The following is a 26587-nucleotide window of genomic DNA, read 5'->3' as shown; positions in this document are numbered from 1 at the left end:
TCCCTGACACTGCTTGGTTGTGCTCGTTGTTGCTGCTGATGAGGTGGTCGAGGAGGCTGAGATACGTTGCCGGTTCGCTTGAGGTCGTCTGCTGCTTTCTTCCAGCAATCGCGTATGAAATGACCCATCTTACCACAGTACAGGCATCCGCCAATGTCCCGCGGACAAGATTGTCTTACGTGAGGCCTCTTGCACCTGGGGCAGTTATCACCAGACGGCTGCCTGGGCGGTGGATGGCCCTGTTGTCGTTGGCGCTTCGCCGGAGGGAACTGTTTCTTCCCTCCCTCAATCTTCACTGGTAAAGGTGGTCGTTGCCCTGGGCCGCCGGAATAGGTCTTTTTTTTATCACCACCTGACGCGGGTGACTTTTTGGCTTGCACACTTTTTGAACGCTCCCAATCCTCGTTCAGTAAGGTGGTTGTTGCTACCGCCGCAGAAAAAGTCGCGAGCATGCTGGTGAGAACCCTATGCCTGAGTCCTTCCTTCAGTCCGCGAATGAACTTCCCAGCCCGCTCATGATCATCCTCGAATAGGTGAGGACAGTAGCGCTCCAACCGTTGAAATTTGGCGATATATTCATTCAGACTTAAGCTGCCTTGGCACAACTCCAAAAATTTCACCTTCTTCTTTTCCCTCGCGTGAGGAGGGAAATAGTTTCCGAGAAAAACCCTCCGGAAGGCCTCCCACGGAATCACCTCCGCGCCTGGAAACTGCACCTCCCGGGTAGTGTCCCACCATTCGCGAGCGTCATCCTTCAATCGAAAGGACCCGAACATCGTCTTCTTATCGTCAGGGACAGACAACACTTGGAACACCCATTCCACCTCTTTAACCCAACTCTCTGCCAAGTCATGGTCAACCTTGCCAGAGAAGGTAGGAGGGTCCAGCTTCAGAATTTTTTCATAGGTGGCAGTTGGTGCATTCCCAACAAGGGAACCTGGATCCTGCGATGGGCGACCCTGGCTACGAATTGCCTCAGCTAAGGAGTTGAGGGTATCCATCATGAATCCCCTCTGCTCACGCAACTCATCGGCCATGCTGTGGCTTGAGTTTCCTGCCATCCTTAAAAAGCAACCAAGATTAATAGTCAAAATACTGAAGACGCACAAGCAGACATAAGTATAGGAGCAAAGGCAAAACATAGGTCTTTATTACGAAAGTCAAATATTTAGAATCCAGCTGTGCTGGTACATAAGCAAAAAGTTCTATTCCGTAATTATAAATGAGTTCACAGACTGCAACAAAACTGTGTAAGTGCTACCTCCCCTTAGGGACGGCTAGAGTACTTCCTAAGATATTCCCTTCTATTGCCTGTGCGCCTGAATCTGCGCTTAGGGGTGAAGGGAAGTGACTCCTCGTAGGAGGTCTCCTGCCCGTAAAGGGGCGTCGCCGGAGTATATTCCGGTGAGCCAAGACTATAATCTAAAGAATCCGTCGCAGGTGTGTATGTGGGTGATACACCGCCCACTGGGTCTGCTAGAGGTGGCGGTTGCTCGCCTGCAGTCGAAATTGCGATCTTGCCGTCATGCTCGGCCTTGTGGAGGCAAGCATCCATTGTGTGCCCTGTTTCTCCGCAGAAACCACACTTCTCTGCTAACTCAGGGGGAACAAAATCTCCCGATGACTCCTGTGGTGTCTGATGGTGCACCCAAACGTGTGAAGGCGCGAAACCACCTTCTCGAGCATGCACCTCAGCCCACGCTGCTGCCAAGGGTATCTGGTAGGCGATCGGTAGTGGGAAGCCTTGCTCATCCGTAAAAATGGGTAGAGGGCGGTTAGCCCAGTAACCAGCCCCGAACATCTCATGTCCGCCCCTCTTCCTTACGGAACGGCCACGTACTCTACGCGTGCCCCTACCGCAACTACCACTAGAACCAGTAAACAGATCCATCTATTCAACGGTACTACGAATAAAACAAGAATATAATTTAGTATAAACATGCTATAAAATATCAACGACTTACTTACAGCGCGATGGGATGCTCAATAGTCAAGATTTCACCTCTTTCTGATCTGGCTTTGATACCAAGTTGTAACGCCCCAAAATTTCGACTTGTGATTTCGAAAACCTTATCGAAAAACCCTTCAAAGATTTAAAGTTTTAACTTTTAAAAATGACAGCGGAAGACATTTAGAAAGGAACACAAGTCAACAATCCTGGGTACGTTAGCTGAACAACCATCATTCATATAACAACAACTTAAAGGAATTTAGGAAATAAGACAATAGATTAAAAATCTGCAGTTTATTACAAAATGAGCATTTTGTTCCAAAATTCAATAAATTTAAAGAAAACTCCAAAAAGACCCATAGCCAAGCCGCTAGCAGAAAGAAGATAAATCTTGATCCATATTGCACCACGCCATCGGCCGCCAGTGAAGTCCTACTCCTCACTGCCCATGAAATGGGTCAGTTTCATAACAAACCAGTAGGTGCACGAACAGATAAGTAGAATGAAAATACAACAAGACATTCATGAGATAAGCAGTTATGATATTTAAGCAATCAATACAACTGTAATCTATTCTAACAAGTGTAATATGTGCAAAGAGTTGTTAGTTGAAGCATTTCAAGCAGTGTAAGTTTTCAATCATCTACAACTATCCATGAAGATATTCTTTAAGTCCTGATATTAACTGGCCCGTGGGTACGCACAGACGCGAAACGTAGAAACAGCCGAGACCGATCCGAGGGTTTATTATGTCAGGTGTTTTCATTAACCCGGATGGCTGACTGAGTCCGCTCCTAAGGAGACGGTCAATGACCAAGAGAGTAAATCCCCAAAGGCATTCGTGGCCCATGGATGCATCCAACTTCTGCAGAAGTGCCTGGGAGTTACCACCTAGGATAATTTATGGTAATCCCAACTCCCCTAACTCCGATGACTGGGGAAACCGAGTCTTTTGCCCGTGGGGTGGTTGTTAACAACCTGTCCATCGGAGTTTTTTGTACCATCCATCCTCTCCCTTGATGAACCGTGAAAGTCGAATGGGTACGACGGGGGTTTCTTAACCGCCGCCCCATCCTACATGCTCTGGTCTATTAGACCCACTCGAGCATCTTGCCTGTGAAGGCGAATGGTCACCATTTATGTGATCTCAGCATTGTGCTAATTGCACGCATCGAGGTTGCTACAACCTTATCCTCCAACCATCGTAACCCACATGGGACGTACTTGTCCAAAAGTACGGTTGTATCTCCCTAGAGGTACGACTACGATGAGAGGGCAACATATAAGGTTTTATGATTCTTTTGGATCATACATGACATGTATTGCTTTTTTGAGCAATTGGCCTGTGGAGGCCGATAATATCACATCAAAATCAATAAAGTGTTGATTCCCACTTCAGGATACTCCATGACCTCACATAAAATTCATACCGTACATGACTTAAGGTTCGGTTACAATAGCAATTGCAGTGGTTTTCTCTCCAGAATTGAGTCTATTCACAAAGTCTACCTTAAGTATGCAGTTTCAAAAGAATAAGCATGCAGAACAGACAATCACGAGTTAAGTAATCCTACACGTAAACAGGTATGCCAATTAAACTACTTGATTCTTTCTAGAATGAGTCTAACCACAGAATTTACATTAAGCATGCAATTTCAAAAGAATCAAAATGAGTAAAACTCTGACCAGCCAATACTTCTTCAGATAAGCAGGTATGTAAAATAACTATTCTATCTCAGAAGTCTTATTTTATTTTGTTCATATAAACTTTTCATGCGACTTTCCCCTGCCTCGGGATGTTGTGCAGCTGCGTGCGTCTACGCGTGTAGATGATACGAGGCTCAAGCCGCGGAGCCAGAGCGGGGTTCGATGCGAAGTCTGCAAAAGTGCTACGTTAATTATCATGCGGGAAAATAGAAAAACAGGCCTGCCGATAGAAAAAGAGAGAGGCAGCAGGGGTGTGCCTCTGCTGGCCGAAATCAGAAAAATGACAGGGGGCGAGCCCTTGCCTGCATACAGCCGTGGGGGTGACAGGGGCTGAACCCTCTGTCAAAAAAATACCGAGGCGGCAGGGGGGGTCAGCCCCTGCCGATCGCAATGAAGCGGCAGGGGCTGAGCCCCTGCCGATCGCAACGAAGCGGCAGGGGCTGAGCCCCTGCCGACAACAACAAAGTGGCAGGGGCTGAGCCCCTGCCGGTAACAACAAAGTGGCAGGGGCTGAGCCCCTACCAGCAACGTTAAAGTGGCAGGGGCTGGGCCCCTGCCGGCAATATAAAAGACGATTAAGTGGCAGGGGCTGAGCCCCTGCCAGCAACAATTAAGTGGCAGGGGCTGAGCCCCTGCCAGCAACGTTAAAGGGGCAGGGACTGAGCCCCTGCCAGTCAACGTTTAGGTGGCAGGGGCTGAGCCCCTGCTGGCAATATAAAAGTGGCAGGGGTTGAGCCCCTGCCAGCAACGTCAAGTGGCAGAGGCTGAGCCCCTGCCAGAAACATCGAATCGGCAAGGGCTGATCCCCTGCCGACAGACACGAGACGACAGGGGTCCAGCCCCTGCCGATGGCGATAAGGTGGCAGGGCCTCGGCCCCTGCCTGAAGAGCCAACGAATGGCAGGGGCCTCAGCCTCTGCCAGACCGAGTCACGGCGACCCCAAAACAACGAAGGGCAAAAAGGTGCCGCAGGGGTGACTGGACCCCTGCTGGCCCTTCGACAGCCCCAATAGAAAAGGGGGGAAAAAGGTGACAGGGGCCTGAGGGCTCCCTGTCGACCTTCCGAAGGGCACAAGAGAGGCGGGATGGCGCGGTAGGGCTGTGCGCCGCCTGCCGACCTCCCGACGAGGTGACACAGAGGGGGGGGGGGGGTGAGGAGGAGAAGAGGGATGATAAGAGGGAAGGTACTAACCTGGGAGGCGGTGGCCGACATCGGCGGCGTGCGCAGCGAGGGAGGGGACCGGCGCGATGGGGGGGCGAGGGCTGCGAGAGGGAGGCGTGACTCCCCTCGCCCTCCAACGTTCTCTTAAAGGCAACAGGGTGGCAACGAATGGGGAAACCCTTGGTGGGTTTCCCTAATCCGCCCGCAAGCGAAGGGGAGGAGGTGCGGCGCTCGGGAATGCTCGGGTTACTTAAAACCCTAGTGAAGAAGGGGCCCGGGTCGGGTCCGGACCCGACCCGACCCGGGTCCAAAACATTTTTTTTTAAATGGGGATTTTACATGCAATGTTGTGTAGTGGGCATGCTGAATTCATAGCTTGATGTGCTTTTCTGGAGGTGAAGCATGGTAGTTTTTTTGCTTTTTGCAATTCTGTGATATTTGCTTCTAATTAAGTTTTTCTTTTTCTTTTATTTAGAAAGCAAAGAAATTCATGATAAACATTATATGACAAGTGAACCTAAGTGAATTCAGGCCCACATTATTGCATTAGCTGCAATAATAGAAAACTGATATATTATCAATATTATCATAATACAACAAATATTTCATATTGAGCAGAAGCCAAAAAAAGACTGCCATTGTGATAAGAAATCAATTGTAAGTATGACTGAAGTAGATGTCAGTGAATGGTCTGTAATTGTCTTAATTCATGCAATAGGGACAGCCAAAATGCAGTTGCATAATGGGAACATCCAACATACAGTTAAAAAAAAAATCTAGAAGTTTTGCAGCGGATGAAGTACATGACAAAAAAGGACAGCTGCTTAGCAGCAGTAGATGAAGTGGAACCTGAAAGCATGAAGAACGAGCTGTATCATTTGACCTAAGCCCCCCTGCAAAAGAGTCTGCAAATTTACCACCAAAACATCCCTCCAGAATGTCAAAGATCATCAACATTGGTACCAGTGCAAGGAATGTGCAAGGGGTCATTATCCTGGTGGATACATGTATGTATAAAGCTAGAAAGTGAGCAAGGGGGTCCTGAGTGAAATTCCACTAGAGGGGGTGAATAGTGAAATACGATAAAGATCGATAAAATAAAATAATCAGGCAATAAGGCACAACACATAAAACACAGAATTTATACTGATTCGGTCAGTATCCAGACCTACATCCAGTCTCCAAGCAAACCACTTGAGATTTCCACTATAACATCCGAGTCACCAGATAAATAGTACAACACCCTCTTCCTCAGAGGTCTTCTTCTCTCAACAGAGAAGGGGCACACCCTCTTCCACAGAGGTCTTCTTCTCTCAACAAAGAAGGACAACACCCTCTTTCACAGAGGTCTTCTTCTCTCAACAGAGAATGGCATCACCCTCTTTCACAGAGGTCTACTTCTTTCAACAAAGAAGGAATACAGTGAATAACAGAGTTACAATACTTCCTATAGAACCTTCAGAATGATATGAATGCACGAATGAAGGATTCTCAGAATGTTCTGTTTGTCACTCAGATGATACTCTTTGTCAAAGAGCTGGACTTGACTTTTTCTCTTTTCTTTCTTTTCTTTTTCTCTTTCTTTTTCAAGGCTCTCTTTTCAAATATCGAATAGGAATTTTTCTAGTTGTAAGCTCACACGTCTATTCCATTCCATTGTTTGAATAGTTTATTTGAGTGTGTTTATATAGCTTTTAAAAAGTAGTCGTTACATTTTGGAATTGTAACTTTTTGAAATGTGAAATGTTATGTCATTTCAAAAATATCTTTTAGAGAAGTTCGAGAATGCCTTTTTCCATAAAAGTAAAATAGAGGGTACACTAGTCGTTGTAAATTTTTAGGTAATACATATTTTATATAAAAAGTCTATTTCTTATAATAGTACATTGAACGTTGGGTTGTAGTTTTGTCTTTATTCTAATTAATGATTTGAGGTACATAAGTACTTCTTTACTTTAAATGAGTGTAAGTACAATGAGTGCTTTGAGATATTTATTTGTACATAGTCATGTCAAGTGTTTTCTTTATGTTGTGTTTTTCAAAGTCTTCAGAGAGAATGAGGGCCAAAAGAAGGTCGACATTCTTTGAGAAGGATATTAACAAGGATTTGTTACAGGAGGTATTTAATGCTTTGTAAAGAGAATGATGACTTCAAGTAAGTCGACATTCTATGGTTTTGTAAAAAGGTAACTAGAGTCCTTTCAAAAACATATTTTATTTGTTTTTCTTTTGTGTAGCCGATTTATGTTTTTGTCTTCTTCTTATATTAGAAACATTTCTTTTTCATGTTGTCTTGTATATAGTGTAAGGTACAATTATTACATGACAAAATATCTTTTTCATAAAGGGTTGTAAGAAGGTACAATTATTGGTTTTAAAAAAGGAGCTTTTTGAAACTATCGTATACTTTTATGATATAGTATTTATGAATGAGTATGTAATATGCAATATGCAAGTTCCTGAAGGTTCTGTTACATATGACTCTAAAGAAGAAAAAAGTCTTCATCTAGAGGTAGCCGATCTCTTAATTTGAACTATTAGGAATGCATGGCTCATCAAGCTTTTTCTTCAAGGAGTATGATTGCACCATAGTTGTACTTGAACAGGAAGTCTCCATCCTTATTGGGTGAGATATCCTTGCATCAAATACTCGTTAGATTTATGGCAAAACATATTCAGTCATAATATAACATTTTTCAAGAGGACATATTATCATATCATATAAAATCAAATGAGACCGTGTATCATATTATGTGACATCAAAATAGAGTTTCTCAACATTCTCCCCCTTTTTGATGATGACAAAATATGCTCCCCCTGTCAAAAAGACATTATGCATAGAAATAATAATATGATAAAAAATTGAAAAAATGTTTAAAGAGAGTATTTCTCCAATAATGGAGACAGGTTTTCTCCCCCTTTGTCATGGACAAAAAGGAAGGGATCAATGTAAGAGAGTTATTACAGACCAAATATTACAGTCCAAAAGTAATTAAAAGTTATTACAGACCAAAAAAATGAGTTTATCCCGAAGGTGGAGGAGGTGAATGTGTTCGGTCGGCACGATTCCGCTTGCGAGTCTGCTGCAACAGGGCTTGATTACGAAGGATACGATCCTGAGAGTGCTCGATATCCATCATAGCAGAAAAGTAATTGAAGGAGGATGTTGGATCTGCTTCATCAGAGCCGGGCATGTGCAGGGACCTTAGATTGAAGGTGGTATCATCGAGGACCTGAGAGGGACGGAGGATGACTTCGTTGTGAAGGGGTACTTTGAAGTATTTGAGAATGGGGGTTATGAAACACCAAAAAAGAAGAGGCTCGAATTTTTGATAACGAATAAAAAGGTCGAAAAGAATGGATGACCAGTTTATCGGAAGCGAAGAAAAAATTGCGTAGATAAGAAGAGAGATTTTTCGAGGAACTAATCCCTGGCGGGGAAGCTTGGGATAGATGTTGTGGAGAAGAATCTGGGCAAGTAGTTGAGCATGAGGTTGGAGATTCCTCATGTGCCATGGAAGTTGGTAGCAGTTGGTGCAGAGAAGTATTTTTCGAAGTACCGATCGTTCGATTGGTATTATGGTGTTAAGGTCGGTACCGGTGGAAGGTAGGTTTAAAATTCTACCTAGGTCGGAAGCATCGAAAATCATCAGCTTTCCTCGGACTTTGCTGGTGATTGAGGTTTGTTTATGATCAGTAGAGAAGTTGGTATAAAACAGTCGAACTAGTTCGGGATAATAGGCAGCTTGGGATGAAGATCCTAGTAGAGGTTTGAGTTCAGGGAGATAGGTGTCTAAGTCAAAGAACATGAAGTCGTCAAAGTTAACTAATTTACCTTCATGAATGGGGCAAGAGCATAGTAAGTTGTAATTGTGAAACAAATCTGGATACCTTAGATCTGCTGCAGTAATCACATTGTTGGAGGAGGAAGAGGCCATTGCAAGAGTTTGTAAGAGAAAAAAGGAGGACTAAGAAGGGCGAGTTTGAAGAGGATAATAGTTTGTAGGATGATAGATAGATACGAGTGGAATTGGTGTGTGATGAACCAATCTATTAAATAGAGGAATGAAAATAATTTAGATAGGTTTTGAATGACATTGGAAGTGAGTGATTTTTAGATTTTAGTCAAATAAGGAAATCCGTGAGTAGTAAGTTAAGAGACTTGTGAATGACAAATCAAATCAATGTTTGAGGATAGTGTATTATATTAGGTTGAGAAGGACATAGTATTGAAATATATAATATATATATAGATTTTACTATGGATGAGTTTATCGACTAGTGAGAGAAGCCATCAATAGAGTATGGGGTGTCATGTTGAACTAAGAAGAGTGAATGATTTTGAAAATAATGGCCTAATAAAACAAGCAACTTTTTACTTTATGTGGAGGTATTCTAAATTCGTGAATGGAGAGTTTAGAATAGGACAACCCATGGGGTATGAGGAGAGGCGATAATAGTTTTTATTTATATATATATATATATATATATATATATGGATAAGCGTGAAAGGAGAGTGAAAGACATAAAAAGTTGATACGGATATGTAGAGAAGAGAGAAAGGTTATAAAGGGCAACATTTACTTGATTTAGATATGACATAAAGTAGAGTTAGAATAAATAAAGTTTTGCTTGGAGACAAGACTTTAATGATTCTCGATTTTAGAGAGATATACAATAAGAGAGAGGCATGGTCACGGATGGAAAGAAATGTCATGATTGCTTATTTAATATAGAAATAGTTTTTATGGAAATAGGTCATAGGGTGATCATGTGATGTGTACTTTGAAAGATATGACATTTTGAAAGAAAAGAATGACTTAAAAAAATGTGTCATATTAATGTGTTTTCATATTTGTAATTGTTTTATGAGTATACGTAAATATGAGAAAGACACACTTTGACTTTGAATAGTGGTAAGAGAGATGATGAGAAAAAAAAATATTCATGAGTGAAGAGTAATAATTCTTTCTATAGGAAGTATTTTTATGGATATGCGTGGAAGGAGTAAAAGTAGACATAAAGAAAAGTGAGATGACATATATGGATTTTCGAGTAGGATAGGAATAAAAACAAGAGAAAAATTCATGATTGATATATAAAAAAATAAAGTTATGATTGACATGAATTAATGTTTATTTGATAAACATATTTTAAAGAAACTCGATTGGAGAGGGATATAAAATATATGAGAAGGAGCTTCATATAATATAGAGAGATAGATAGATAAAAAGGTGATACACAATGTACTAATGGGTGCAGTACAAGTGTTTTTATGAGAGATATAAAGCATGAAGAGGTGATACTAGATAGTTCTTTTTAGGCTATGATATAACAGATGATATAGTAAAGTTTTACGTGAGATATAATAGAGTGTACGTAATCTATGATATATTAAATGATATAGTAAAAATTTACGTGAGAACATAGCAACTAAATCTTTTAGAGAAAGGTAAAAGATCCAACAATAATCATTCGAATTTAACTAATAATTTAAAAAGCAAGAGTTCTTATAAACTAATATGTTATTATCGTAAGAGAAATTTTCACAAAAGGACAAAAATAATAGAGTGATGTGAACATTGTTATGATAGCTTTTAATATAATTAGTTTTTATGGATATGAGAGAAAGGAGATAGGACAAGGAGTCATAATGGATGTGTACTTGAAAGATGACAAGTTGAAAGACAAAGAATGTGTCTTATAAGAATATAAAGTGCACGTGAATATGAAAACTTAGTTTGACTAACAAAAATCGATAAGAAGAAAAGCTATTTAAAATAAGATTTTAACAAAACTTATAAGAGGTATTATAATAAGTATGATTTATTTATAAGTCACTTAGTTTGCATATTCCTAGTTCTCTTCTAATTCGTGTGAAGTCTTCATGTTTTAATGGTTTAGTGAATATGTCTGCTAACTGTTGATTAGTGGGTATGAATTCTAGTTTAATTATGTTGTTTAGGACTTGTTCTCTTAAGAAGTGGTGTCTTATTTGAATGTGCTTAGTTCGTGAGTGTAAAATAGGATTCTTGGACAAGTTTATAACACTAGTATTATCATAGAAAATAGTTGTATTTTCAAAATTTAGACCAAAATCTTTTAAGGTTTGTTTCATCCAGATAACCTGTGTACAGGCTAGGCTAGCAGCAATGTATTCGGCTTCAGTAGTTGATAAGGATACACAGTTTTGTTTCTTACTGAACCATGATACTAGTGAGTGCCCTAGCATATGACATGTTCCACTTGTGCTTTTTCTGTCAGATTTACTTCCAGCAAAGTCAGCATCGCTGTATGAGATTAGATCAAATGTAGATGATTTTGAATAGAATAATCCAAAATCAACTGTGTATTTTAAATATCTCATTATTCTTTTTACAGCTTTAAGATGTGATTCTTTTGGATTTGACTGAAATCTAGCACACAAGCAAACACTGAACATAATATCTGGACGGCTAGCAGTTAAATAAAGAAGTGATCCTATCATACCTCGGTATACCTTTGTATCAACAGACTTACCATCTTCATCTTTGTCCAGAACAGTAGTAGTGCTCATAGGAGTAGATTTTGAAGCAGTTGAGTTCATGTTGAACCTCTTCAGAAGTTCACGAGCATACTTAGATTGATTGATGAAAACTCCATCCTTGGTTTGCTTAATATGCAGTCCAAGAAAGTAGGTGAGTTCTCCCATCATACTCATTTCGAATTCTTTCTGCATGGACTTAGAAAAATCTTCACAAAGAGTGCTGTTAGAAGATCCAAAGATGATATCGTCGACATATATTTGAACAATTAGGGTATGATTATTCACTACTTTAACAAATAATGTAGAGTCTGCTTTGCCAACAGAAAAACCAGTTTTTAATAGAAAGGTTTTAAGTCTATCATACCAAGCACGAGGTGCTTGCTTTAAACCATACAAAGCACGTTTGAGTTTGAAAACATGATCAGGATATTGTTCATTTTTAAATCCTGGAGGTTGTTTTACATAAACTTCTTCATTTATAAAACCATTTAAGAAAACACTTTTAACATCCATTTGATATAATTTGAAATCCATATAGCTTGCATATGCTATAAACATTCTAATAGATTCAAGTCTAGCAACAGGAGCAAATGTTTCATCAAAATCAATACCTTCCTCCTGGTTGTATCCTTGAGCTACTAGTCTGGCCTTGTTTCTTATAACATTACCTGTTTCGTCTAGCTTGTTTCTGAAGATCCATCTTGTCCCAATGATTGGATGATCCTTTGGTCTAGGTACAAGATCCCAAACTTCATTTCTTTGGAATTGATTCAGTTCTTCAGTCATGGCTAGCATCCAGAACTCATCAATGATGGCTTCATCAATCTTCTTTGGTTCAAGTTGAGAAATGAATGCCATATTTGCGATTCGTTCTAACTGAGCTCTAGTTTGAACCCCCTTTGTTAGTTCTCCCAAAATCTGCTTTTGAGGATGATCTTTGATATCGCCAAATGTTCTTTGATGATCATCTTCATTAGACTTAGCTGTGTTATCTAAAAATAAATCTGTACTTTCAACATCATCATCATTAGTTTGCTTATGAACAGATTGATCAATAGATTCACAAAAACTAACATGCATAGATTCTTCAATAGTATTATGACTCTTATTGAAAACTCTGTATGCTTTACTATGACTTGAATATCCTAAGAATATGCCTTCAACAGATTTAACATCAAATTTATCCAGGCTATCTTTTGTGTTTAGGATAAAGCATTTACATCCAAAGACTTTGAAATAGTCTATTCTTGGAGTTCTGTCATAGAATAGTTCATAGGGAGTTTTATTTAATAAGGGTCTAATGAGAACTCTATTTGTTATGTAGCATGCAATATTAACAGCAGCTTCTGCCCAAAAAGATTTAGCAAGATTATTGTGTTGGAGCATAGTCTTGGCAGATTCCTGAAGGGTTCTATTCTTTCTTTCTACTACACCATTTTGAGGTGCAGCTCTAGGAAAGGCAAAGTTATGAGAAATACCATGCAAGTTACAAAAATTTTCAAAAAGTTTATTTTCAAATTCTCCTCCATGGTCACTACGGATTTTAACAATAGAACAAGATTTTTCGTTTTGTAATTTTTTACATAAGATTTCAAATTGACAAAACATGTCACTTGTTTTTCAAAAATATTACCCAAGTAAATCTTGAGTAGTCATTTACAATAACAAAAACGTATTTATTGTGATTATGACTAGCTACTCTAGAAGGACCAAAAAGATCCAGGTGGAGAAGCTCTAAAGGTCTTTTACTTGAAATGATATTTTTTGATTTGAAAGATGATTTTGATAATTTTCCTAATTGACATGTATCACAAAAGTAATCCTTTTTAAAAGAAATTTTGGGTAACCCACGTACTAACTTATTTTTAGCTAATTTAGACATGTACTTAGAATTTACATGACCCATTCTCAAGTGCCATAAATGTTGAGAGTCATTATTAGCTATAAGACAATGTTCTGTGATGTTTTCTAGGTATAGTTCATATATATTATTCTTTCTTATACCTTTTAAGATGATGTTTTCATTGGTGTCTGCTATGAGGCATGCATCATGATTAAAGCTAACATTATAACCTGTGTCACACATTTGACTGATACTTAGTAGGTTATGTTTTAAGCCTTTAACAAGGAGAACGTCTTTGATAAGAGGTTTATCTATGTTACCAATATTTCCAATACCAATTATCAAACCTTTGTTGTTATCTCCAAAGGTGACGGTTCCTCCTTCTTTATGATGAACAACAAAAAGGTCTGGATGTCCTGTCATGTGCTTTAAACATCCACTATCTAGTATCCATCTGTTCTTCTTCTTTGGAGCCTGCAAAACATTAAGTAAATCTCTTTTTTGGTACCCAATCGGGTCCTTTTTTGTTAGACTTTGGAACCCATATCCATTTGGATTTGGGTTTGTCTATATCTTTAGAGGAGTTAAAAAGATTATCATTATAATACTCCTTATTTGGTTCAGATGAACTTTTCACAAACGTGGTCTTTTGATTCATACAAGAAGGCTTTTTGAAATGAGAGTAGCCAACACCATTCTTGTAAAAAGAGACTTTCTGAGAGGATAAGAGTTTATCCAAGTTCTCTTTACCTTTATTAAACTTGAAAACCGTTTTCATGAGGTTCTCAGTTTTACTTTTTAGCTCTGAAATTTCTACTTGCAGATTTTTAGTTTTGGAGCTAGTAAAAGAAATTTCAGACATAAGCATAAGATTTTCCTTTTTCAACTCAGAATTTTCACTGCTGAGTTTTTCATTCTCTTGGGAAAGCTTTAGATTTTCAGATTTTAAATCTTTATTTTTGAAACTCAATTTTCTAGATTCTTCAAATAGTTCTTGAAAAGCATCTAGAAGTTCTTCAAAGGAAAAATCAGAGATTTCACTTACCGAACTTTCGTTTGCCATGAAGCACATATTTGCAGTTTCGGCTTCATCATCACTTGACTCTTCACTAGTGGATGATTCTGAATAATCCCATTGAGCATGCAAAGCCTTTTTCTTGAAGAACCTCTTCTTTGGTTCCTCAGTCTTGGACTTTCTTTTGAGAAGGGGACAGTCACATCTTAAGTGGCCTGGCTTATTACACTGAAAGCACATGGGATCTTCTTTAGGATCTTTTCTTTCCTTGTGCCTGTTTGGAAGCCGGTTCCTTCCCATGAAGCGCTGGAATTTTCTGGTAAGTAGCGCAATTTCTGATTCTTTATCTGAGTCTTCATTCTCAGATAGGGCTGGGAAAACTAGAGTTTTCTTTACTGGTTGCTCTTCTTCCCTTCTTTCTTTCATGTGGATTTCATAGGCCATAAGATTGCCTATTAAGTCGTCCAAAGTAAGCTTAGATAAATCTTGAGCTTCTTCAATAGCAGTAGTATTTTTCTCCCAATCAGATGTGAGAGATCTCAAGATTTTCTTCACCTTTTCAGTCTGGGAATATGTTACACCCAAAGATTTCAGATCGTTGGTGATGTTGGTGAATCTGGTAAACATCTCTGTGATGGGTTCATCTTTGTTCATTTTGAACAACTCATATTTTCTAACAAGAGATGAAATTTTGGATTCTTTCACTTTGTTGGTTCCTTCATGAATAACTTCCAAAGAGTGTCAAATATCATATGCAGATTCACATATAGATATTCTATTGAATTCGTTTTGATCAATGGCACAATATAAGGCATTCATGGCCTTTGCATTTAGGTTTGCCATTTTCTTTTCTTCATCAGACCATAAGCTATAGTCTGCGGATGGAGATGTGTATGGATGCTCAACAATTTTCCATACAGCAAAATCTATGGATTTGAGAAATATAGCCATTCTGCACTTCCAGTATCCATAGTTGGAGCCATTGAAGAAAGGTGGACGAGATGCGTGTTGACCTTCCATATCACGAGCATAGGAGGTAGATGCCATTTGTGCTGGAAGACTTGTTACGTCGAAACCAGCAAACCTGCTCTGATACCAAATGAAATTCCACTAGAGGGGGGGTGAATAGTGAAATACGATAAAGATCGATAAAATAAAATAATCAGGCAATAAGGCACAACACATAAAACACAGAATTTATACTGATTCGGTCAGTATCCAGACCTACATCCAGTCTCCAAGCAAACCACTTGAGATTTCCACTATAACATCCGAGTCACCAGATAAATAGTACAACACCCTCTTCCTCAGAGGTCTTCTTCTCTCAACAGAGAAGGGGCACACCCTCTTCCACAGAGGTCTTCTTCTCTCAACAAAGAAGGACAACACCCTCTTTCACAGAGGTCTTCTTCTCTCAACAGAGAATGGCATCACCCTCTTTCACAGAGGTCTACTTCTTTCAACAAAGAAGGAATACAGTGAATAACAGAGTTACAATACTTCCTATAGAACCTTCAGAATGATATGAATGCACGAATGAAGGATTCTCAGAATGTTCTGTTTGTCACTCAGATGATACTCTTTGTCAAAGAGCTGGACTTGACTTTTTCTCTTTTCTTTCTTTTCTTTTTCTCTTTCTTTTTCAAGGCTCTCTTTTCAAATATCGAATAGGAATTTTTCTAGTTGTAAGCTCACACGTCTATTCCATTCCATTGTTTGAATAGTTTATTTGAGTGTGTTTATATAGCTTTTAAAAAGTAGTCGTTACATTTTGGAATTGTAACTTTTTGAAATGTGAAATGTTATGTCATTTCAAAAATATCTTTTAGAGAAGTTCGAGAATGCCTTTTTCCATAAAAGTAAAATAGAGGGTACACTAGTCGTTGTAAATTTTTAGGTAATACATATTTTATATAAAAAGTCTATTTCTTATAATAGTACATTGAACGTTGGGTTGTAGTTTTGTCTTTATTCTAATTAATGATTTGAGGTACATAAGTACTTCTTTACTTTAAATGAGTGTAAGTACAATGAGTGCTTTGAGATATTTATTTGTACATAGTCATGTCAAGTGTTTTCTTTATGTTGTGTTTTTCAAAGTCTTCAGAGAGAATGAGGGCCAAAAGAAGGTCGACATTCTTTGAGAAGGATATTAACAAGGATTTGTTACAGGAGGTATTTAATGCTTTGTAAAGAGAATGATGACTTCAAGTAAGTCGACATTCTATGGTTTTGTAAAAAGGTAACTAGAGTCCTTTCAAAAACATATTTTATTTGTTTTTCTTTTGTGTAGCCGATTTATGTTTTTGTCTTCTTCTTATATTAGAAACATTTCTTTTTCATGTTGTCTTGTATATAGTGTAAGGTACAATTATTACATGACAAAATATCTTTTTCATAAAGGGTTGTAAGAAGGTACAATTATTGGTTTTAAAAAAGGAGCTTTTTGAAACTATCGTATACTTTTATGATATAGTATTTATGAATGAGTATGTAATATGCAATATGCAAGTTCCTGAAGGTTCTGTTACATATGACTCTAAAGAAGAAAAAAGTCTTCATCTAGAGGTAGCCGATCTCTTAATTTGAACTATTAGGAATGCATGGCTCATCAAGCTTTTTCTTCAAGGAGTATGATTGCACCATGGTTGTACTTGAACAGGAAGTCTCCATCCTTATTGGGTGAGATATCCTTGCATCAAATACTCGTTAGATTTATGGCAAAACATATTCAGTCATAATATAACATTTTTCAAGAGGACATATTATCATATCATATAAAATCAAATGAGACCGTGTATCATATTATGTGACATCAAAACAGAGTTTCTCAACACTGAGCAGCTCAGAGCCTGTGGAGGAATCCTTTCAAAGAATGGGTCTCTAAGTTAAGAAGCATATGACTTGTTATATGATAAACTCAAATAACCTATTAAGGCTTGCATGGCCAAAAATCTGCATTTTCTCAAGCATTATGATTCACGTCTGAGGCACATAAATTGAGGCCAAATTCAAAAGTTTACTGGCTCTGGAAAATTTTAACTGATGCCTTTATTTTTGTCCATATTGCATGAAGTTGCCTTGAACGAGTTCCATTTCAAATCTTATTCCTCAAGCAATATATTGTTCTCAATGTTTGGAAACCAAACATTAGTGGTCATAGTAAAGACAATTTGCAAAAACATAGTATATATTTCAAAAAAGGAAAAAATAAGAAATATCTGATTTCAATTCCATAGTATACTGCTAATTGCCTTTTCAATTTGTCAAAAGAATTGCTAGGAAATCAACTAACAATTTAACATCGAAAGAACACAGATTTTAATGTTGCAGTACAGAATTTGTTTCTTTTAGGGCATGTTTGGAAGGAGGAATTCATCTTTACATGCAAATAAATCCCATACGAAAATGAATCATTTAGAATCCAGTGAACTATTTTATTGTGCATGATTTACATTATTTGAAAAGGAAAACAGTTCAATTTTTATGTTTTTTTAGTAACATGGAAACTTACATTTAACTAGTTGCAATTCTTCATTAACCTATTTTTCAATTATAGATCCAAAACTGAATAGGTTTGATTATCAATGTTTAGTGGCTCTCTCTCTCTCTCAACTAGATGAATTGGATTTGTATTTAGGTATTACCAAATTGTTACTAAACAGATTCAGGAGTTGGATTTGACTTTGTATAATATCCAAATTTTAATGAGAAGTTGAAACTGATCCATTTAAATTTGGATGTAATGGGAGAGTGGATGTAATGCAAACAAACCACTTCTCATTTTCCAAAATTTGAGATTGAAATTGTGTCCTATCAGGCTATGTTGTGTAAATTTTTGATATATCAGAATCAAAGATGGCATTGGTATAACCTATTTCAGATAGATCCAAGTCTCAGATTTTCTGAACAAGACCTTTCAATGCCCTAGGACAGCTGCTCATGCTCTTTTAGAAACTCTACCATGTAAGGATTTAGATTTTTCAGATGTAGAATTTGTTAAATCTTGAGTCTCCACTTGAGCCGATCTACAACAGGAGAAATAAAGAAGAAAAGAAGATAGAGGAAGAGAGAAACAACAAAGAGTTATCAGTTGCAATAGGCTCACGTATTTCACTTAATGATATGTGACCTAATAGTTAATATTTATACAACACAGGTTACAAAACAGTTTTGAAGTAAATACAATATTACAAGAATGACACAAGGACGTCAAACATGCAATATGCAGTTCGGGTCTAGATCCGACCCGTCGACCCAAACGGGTCCAACCTATTTGACGACATTTAATAGCCTCCCTCAAGTTGTGCGTGGTCTTGTACCATGGACAACTTGTTCTTTAAGAACCAGAATCTACTTTTTGTTAATCCCTTTGTAAATAAATTTGCCACCTGGTCTTTCGTAGAGATGAAGAGAGGCTCAATCTCTTTGTCTTCAACCTTCTGTCGGATGAAATGCTGATCTATCTCAATAGGTTTTGTCATATTGTGATAAATGGGATTGAAGGATATTTTGATGGCACTCTGGTTATCACACAATAGGATAGATTTCGAGATCCGTTCTTCCAACTCATTCAACAAATGCCTTGTCTAAGTAGCTTCAACAGTTGCAACAACCATTGATCGGTATTCAGCTTCACTACTTGATCTAGCTATTGCTTTTTGTTTTCTATTGCTACACGATATTAAGTTTTCCCCAAGAAAAATGCAATACCCAGAAACTGACCTTCTTTCATCAGGATCACCTGCCCAGTCGGCATCACTGTAGACCATGACGTCATGCATATCTTCGCTTTTCCAACTTTTCTTATATACCAACCCATCTCCAATTGTACCTTTTAAATATCTCAACACTCTCTTGATTGCATCCATATGTCCCGTTCGCGGCTCACGCATAAACTGAGACACTTGATTGACTGAGTAAACAATATCAGGGTGAGTAAAAGTAAGATATTGAAGCATCCCGACTACACTTCGATATCTTGTAGGATCTGGGTACAAATCTCCATCCTGAGAGGGGAGCTTTTGATGTAAGACACTTGGTGTAGGCAAAGGCTTACAATCTTGCATGCCAAATTTCCTCAACAAATCCAATGTGTATTTATGTTGTGTTAGTGTTAAGCAATCACGCTTCCTGTCTACCTCAACTCCAAGGAAGTATCGCAAATCTCCCAAGTCTTTCATCTTAAATCTTTGACTTAAGAGTCCTTTTATTTCCTCAATGTGGCTCATTGAGTTTCCTGTAATAATGATATCATCAACATATATCAACAACAGGGTGGTGATGCCTTTGTCCTTGAAGATGAATAGTGAGTGGTCCAAGAAGGATCAAGAGAACCCATGTTTCTGTATTTCCAGAGAGAAGCTTTCAAACCACGAGCGTGAGGCTTGCTTCAAGCCATAGATAGCTTTGTTTAACCTGCATACATGTGTGCTTGGGTCTCCCTCAGCATATCCAGGAGGTTGTTCCATGTAAACTTCTTCCTTCAAGTCTCCATGAAGAAATGCATTTTTGACATCCAACTGACTCAATGTCCATTTATGTTGGACCGCTAAAGACAATATAATTCTTATTGTTCCCATTTTAACTACGGGACTAAAAGTTTCATCATAGTCTTGCCCATATTCTTGTGTAAATCCCTTCGCAACAAGCCTGACTTTATATCGTTCTATGGTGCCATCAGGTTTGTACTTAATCTTGTAAACCCATTTGGAATCAACAACATTTTTGTTAGGAGGTCTGGGAATAATTTCCCCTGTCTGACATTCATAGAGCGCTTCCACCTCTTCATTCATGGCCTCAATCCATTTATTTGATTTCACGGCTTGATGAAACCCTACGGGTTCATCTTGCTTATCAACTTGAGATAAAAAGAGTTGAAGATCCATAGAAAAATTATTGTAGCTGACCCACCTGTCAATACGATGTCTAATTCTATTTGAATTCCTCATGCACATGGGTATTTGGTTCTATGTGAGGAACGAGAGAAATACCTTTTTCTCTTCGCACGTAGACATTACCTTTAAATTTATCAATGGGGTGAGTCTGTGAGTTTACACATTCTTCAGCATATGAAGCCCCATTTGTCTGATCACCCAATTGAGGTAAGTACGCTTGGCCTGAGTCGATGTCATTCTGGTCAGCCGACTGCGTCTCCTGAGTACACTGAGGTGAGCAATCGCCATAAATACTTGCAAATAATTCTGCATTCAGCCATGGATGATAAACTTCCTCTCTGGAAATTATTTGGCAGGTATTAAGTAATCCAAAATCATTCTCATCGAACACAACATTCCTAGAAATTATGACACGCCTAGTCGTAGGGTCATAGCACTGATACCCTTTGTAATCATCTGCGTATCCCACGAACCTACACTTGGAAGCCTTTGGTTGAAATTTATTTCTGAGAGAACCATCAATATGAACATAGCAAGTGCATCCAAAAACACGCAGAGCATTATAATCAGGCTAAATTCCGAAAAGAAAAAGATATGGTGAACTATTCTGTAAAATTGTCATGGGCAAACGATTTATAATGTAGACTGCTGAATGGAATACTTTTGTCCACAGACTAATGGGGAGATTACTGTCATGCATCATGCTCATGGTTGTTTCAACAATATGCCTATGCTTTCTCTCAATGATCTCATTCTGTTGTGGTGTATGTGGGAAAGACACTCTACGCTTTATTCCATTACTTTGGAGAAAATCAATAAAATCCTTCGATGTATACTCACCACCTCCGTCACAATGAAGATGCAGAATATTGGTAGAGAAGTGGTTTTGAACGAAGGCATGAAGGTTGCGAAATATGTGAAAGGTTTCAGACTTATGCTTCATAAAGAATATCCAAGTATAACGAGAGTAACTGTCAATAAAGATGAAATGATATTTGCTGCCAGAAAGGGAACAAACAGGTGCAGGGTCTCAAACATCAGAATAAACAATTTCAAAAGGCCTTGAAGCTCTTTTATTTATAGAATCAAAAGGAAGTACATGACTCTTACGCATTTGACAACTGGAGCACTTTTTATTATTTTCATAAAGTGTAAAACTCGATTTAGGAATCAAGTTTCTTGAAACAAGTTTCTCAAGAAATGAATGACTGCAGTGACCAAGATGGTCATGCCAAAGACTTGGCTTATTACATTTGGAAAGACTAAAAACAGACTCAGGACCTGACACAGATAACTCATACTGAAAAGACTTAGATTTCAATGGTGGCTTCAAGACAGAACTGGTATGTACAAATGGATCTTCCTTGAAGATGTACATATTTCCTTGTTGCTCCCCTTCGGCGAATGTGTCCCTCGTTCAAAGATCCTTGACACGCATAGAAGAGGGAGTAAATTCAACATAAGCATGTGTATCATCAACAAGTTTAGACACAGAAATAATATTCTTTTTGATGTTAAGAACATGGACAACATTTGACAAACTGAGGGATGATTTTGACAAGGGAATGCTTGCATCTCTAATGTGAGAAATATGATAGTGAGAGTCATCTCCAGTGACAATACTATTTTTACCAAAATAAGAAATCGAGCTTGAGAGCTTACCAACATCTCCCGTAACATGGGTCGTTGCTCCTGAATCAACATACCACAGTCCTTGATCATTCTGCTTCAAGTGCAGCCCAGACAGTGCTGCCAGTAGAAGTTGTTTTACCTCCCCATCAGTTTTGGTAACATTATCTTCCTTTTTTCTTTCAGTGTTTTGCGATTTTCCTTTATTTTGAGGATTAAACAAGCAATTTGCTTTAATATGTCCATTTTTATTACACAGGTAACATGTTGGAACAACTCTTTGATTTTGGTTCCTCGTATTGGAATTAAACGACATATTGGGTGTAGGAAGCAAACCTGGACCAGCAAATCTGCCACAACCTCTTCCTCCTCTGAAACTATTTCCTCCACGACCACGACCAAAAGAGAGTCCAATAGCCAAAACATCTTGGGAATCAGATTGAGCACCAAAATCTTCAGCAATACCTTTCAACGACATTTCGTACTGTAAAAGTTTTGCCTGAAGGTCCTCAAATATGGGAAGAATGGGCAAACACAATAATGATGTCACCAAGACGTGATAATATGGGCCCAAACCATTCAGCGTATGTTGTACTTTATCCTTGTCTGACACTTCACATCCAATGATGGCGAGTTGATCTGTAATGGTCTTTATCTTGTTCAAATATTCCATGATCGATAGGTTGCCCTTTTTGAGAAGTTGGAATTCACGCTTGAGAAACAAAACTCTGGCTTCAGATATCTGAGAATATGTCTGTATCAACCTGTTCCACAATTCCATCGCAGTGCAGTCATCGGGAATAACAACTAGCACTTCCTGAGATAAGGTAGATGTGATGTATGCAATTAATATCTGATCTTTCTTCATCCAAGCAACATAATCCAGATTTCAAACAAGTTTAGTAGATGCAGCTCCTTGTGCGTCTGTTTCCTCCTTTGCGATGAACTCTGGTGGGGCTGGAATGGATCCATCCAGATGACCAAAGACATCTTGGCTCCTGATAAAGGGAACTATTTGTCTCTTCCAAATCAGGAAATTTGAATTGTTTAATTTCTTAGAAACAAGCTGGCTAAGAAAGTTTGAGGACAGACCGGACTGAGTTGAAGAGGAATCCATAATTACGGGGTACGTAAATCTGAAGAGAGAACTAAGAGGACCTGTTACAACCGAATTCGAATATGTCCCTCTCCTTTTTTTTTTTTTGATAACCGGGATCAGATCACGTGAATATTGCGATGAACTTCAATGTTCATGAACTGGATCATTTGAACACACCATGTTTGATTAGCACTAATAGACCTTTAAGAAAATATCGTTACACAAGGATCACGATAAAATCGTGTTTTCAGATTTATCAACAATCAGTTTTCAGATGAGAGAATAAGAAAACTGTCAATAAAGAAAACGTGATATCGTGTTTTCAGATTTATCACCAATCAGTTTTCAGATGAGAGAATAAAAAAAATAGAAATCAAAGAAATCGTGATTCTAAGATAAGGAATCACAACAAATGGTCTGCAAACTGTTGATTCAAGGAAACACGTTTATTTAGGTAACGATTTGGAAGAAAGGATGTTACCTGCTGCATCCGATTTGAAAGAAGAATAGATTTTAAAGAAGAGGACGTGTTTCAGACGAGGACACGACCAACCCAGAATAGGTTTAAAGAGAGAACAAATGTTTCAGACGAGGACACGACCAGCCCAGAATAGGTTTAAAGAGAGAACAGATTTTGTTAAGGAGACAATACAGTAACCCAGATTTCACTAGAGAAGAAAAGCCAAGAACGATGAAGGAGCAGTATTTCCTGATTAAAAGTAGACAATGATCTCTATGTTCATACTTTTTGGAAACAATACCAAGCCTTAGATCCGACGCTGCTCTGATACCATGTTAAATCTTGAGTCTCCACCTAAGCCGATCTACAACAGGAGAAATAAAGAAGAAAAGAAGATAGAGGAAGAGAGAAACAACATAGAGTTATCAGTTGCAATAGGCTCACGTATTTCACTTAATGATACGTGACCTAATAGTTAATATTTATACAGCACAGGTTACAAAACAGTTTTGAAGTAAATACAATATTACAAGAATGACACAAGGACGTCAAACACGCAATATGCAGTTCGGGTCTGGATCCGACCCGCCGACCCAAACGGGTCCAACCTATTTGACGACATTTAATAGAATTGTGTGGGACACGTATGTACATGTTCATCCTTGAACAGGTTGCATACTTGTGTTTCTGTTTGAAATTTTATTGGCTTTCCTTTCAGAATTGTCATATTTCTTGTCCGCTCCCATTCATTTGCCATTTATATGCATATCGATTTTTATGGAATTTGATTTTGCAAAATTTTCTAGATAGCACCTAAGTTTCTGGTATAAATAAAGAAAAACACTTAATGTTTGGAAATTTTCAAAACAAAGTTCTATTTATGTACCTCAAAAATAAAATTTAAAAATTAATCGCAGTTACTGCTAACCTATCTTGGGAAAGTAATAAAATTTTACCCTTTTACCCGGAAATTTTATTGGTTTTCCTTTCAGAATTGTCATATTTCTTGCCCGCTCCCATTCATTTGCCATTTATATGCATATCGATTTTTATGGAATTTGATTTTGCAAAAAATTCTAGATAGCACCTAAGTTTCTTGTATGAATAAAAAAAACACTTGATGTTTGAAAATTTTTAAAACAAAGTTCTATTTATGTACCTCAAAAAAAAATTTAAAATTAACCACAGTTGCTGCTAACCTATCTTGGGTAAGTAATAAAATTTTACCCTTTTACCCTCCAACAATTACAATATACTCTTGGTCTTGTATGCTATCGATCTTTAGATGATCATCGTCCCATGCCACAAAAGTTTGTTGGTGGAGAAGAGAGAAAAAGTGATGATTAAAATTTCAGATGTCATATTTGAGATTTTGCTATGAATTTAATCTCAAAGTCAAAACTATCCATGGGCATATTTTATTAGCCATAACAAAATTTAGGTGCATCTTTGAAAATTTTCATAACGTTGGTGCATTTTTTGAATTCTACTGAATATTTAGGTGCTAATTCTGAAATTACCCTCAAATATTTTAGACTCTTCTGCATATCTCGGGCTAAGCTTTTATTCATTCCTATTGACAGTTGAATATGTTTTACTTTTTTTGTTTGTTTCATGGATGTTTGATCAGGTTTCATGAGCTGGGGGAGTTTGATGAAGATAAACGCAGCTGTCGAAGACGTTTGGCTGGTCATAACCAGCGCCGCAGGAAACCTGCACCTAACCCATCAACTTTGATCCAGTACCCCATGCAAATTACTGCTCCTTCCTTCTATGGTGAGTTAAAATTTCAAAACTGTTGTTATATTCTTTTTTATATCAAGAATAAGAATGCACTTATAATGTTTATTTACTAGACCTGACATGTTTGATCATCAGGTGGACAGTTCACTCCTGGTCTTACCATGGAGAGACCTACACATTTTAACTCCACGAAGCCCATGAGGGCTGATGCTTGTGAGGTTTTCATTGGTAAGGTTGCTGCTGCTTTACCTGGACTAATGTCCTTTAATACAAATGCCGACACACTGTCGCTCCATCCCACCACAAATGTTCTTTATGAAAGGAGGTTGCATGATCACTACTTAGAGCCATGCAGGCATAGATTGTCACTTAAGAATGGATGCAGTGATGATGGTGCTGGTGAAGAGAATTGATTTAGTACTTCCAACTCTGGGCGTGCTCTCTGTCTTCTGTCAAAGGGGTGGAATGATGTTGAGTTCAACAGTGCTTCATCCATGAACCAAACGCCATTGGTAAAAATGGTTCCACAAAATTTGCAATTTGGTGCTGTTTCGGATGATGTGCTGCAAGTGCATTTGCAGTCGTCAAGTTTGTTTCCTCCAGCAACCTTGGCCCACAGGCCTGCAGTTTCAGTAGTCCCACTTCGCAAATGCATTGCAGGTTAAACCTTGAATGCTGCTGAATGTTCTCAGATTTTCCATCTTTCTTGAGGTGCTTTGGTTCAGAGAATTGAGTTTACCACTATGCTGCTTTTCCAATGCTCAAACCAGTTTAGAGTTTCAAATGCACTCTTGGATGTATGGATTTAGATTGGTTTTTAAATATTGATGTTAAGGATTCATATGTCACATGCTTTCAAATTTAAAAGTTAGTGTGCAAGACCAAGTTGATTACTCAATTTTCTTTCCACCATTGCTTGTCAGTTGTTTATTTTCAGTAAAAATTCTGTTGCATCTCTACACTGTTTTAAGTTGACACTAATTATCTTCTGCAATCATGAAAAGAAAATCCCATCTACATTTGTGGAGATGTGGATTTACAGAAAAAGGTTTCTGCTATTAGCTCGTGAGCTAAGCAGAAACTAATTCGAGATCTCTTAATCCATGATTCTTCTGTACATATTAAATCAGTTGTCCATTATTGCTCACAAATTGATGCATCACAATGTTTTTTCCCTACATGGTTATCTTTGATGCTAAGGGAAAGATGAAATAAATCCAAGCATTTTTAGCATCATTAATGAATTTGATGCCAGCAGGAGGATCAGATAACTATGAATCTTTTTCCAGGTATAATGATTTGGATTATTCCTGGAGTTGACAGTAAGCATTTCATTGAGTAGATCAAATGTGTCAGATCATGACTTATGGCAGATCATTGGTGTTAAAATTTGCGATTCTGCTGTTGTTCATGTATGCTTCAGGTGAAATAATCTTGCCATTCTCGTGTGCATCTCACTGTGATGATAATTTGGAATCTTGCCTAATGGACGAAAAATCTTCAATTGATCTTTAATTGAAATTCAACAGTACTTTGTAATGATCTTTCATTGAAAT

At 38.1% G+C, this 26587-nt stretch overlaps 1 protein-coding gene across 1 annotated transcript in view; it reads left to right on the top strand.

Moving 5' to 3' along the window:
• The window catches only part of LOC149829845 (squamosa promoter-binding-like protein 15), a 45092-nt gene extending 19163 nt beyond the window's left edge, over positions 1–25929 (top strand). Inside the window, exons 2-3 of the mRNA XM_090016116.1 lie at positions 24919–25064; positions 25167–25929. Of these exons, the coding sequence (XP_089872242.1) occupies positions 24919–25064; positions 25167–25444 (424 nt within the window). The 3' untranslated portion in view covers positions 25445–25929. The remainder of the gene's footprint in view (positions 1–24918; positions 25065–25166) is intronic.
• The last annotated feature ends 658 nt before the right edge of the window (positions 25930–26587 follow it).

This window comes from Nuphar pumila, chromosome 8 (genome assembly GCF_984573655.1).
Source record: "Nuphar pumila chromosome 8, dmNupPumi1.hap1.1, whole genome shotgun sequence".
NCBI lineage: Eukaryota > Viridiplantae > Streptophyta > Magnoliopsida > Nymphaeales > Nymphaeaceae > Nuphar > Nuphar pumila.
This window is presented reverse-complemented; position numbering and strand designations above follow the sequence as displayed.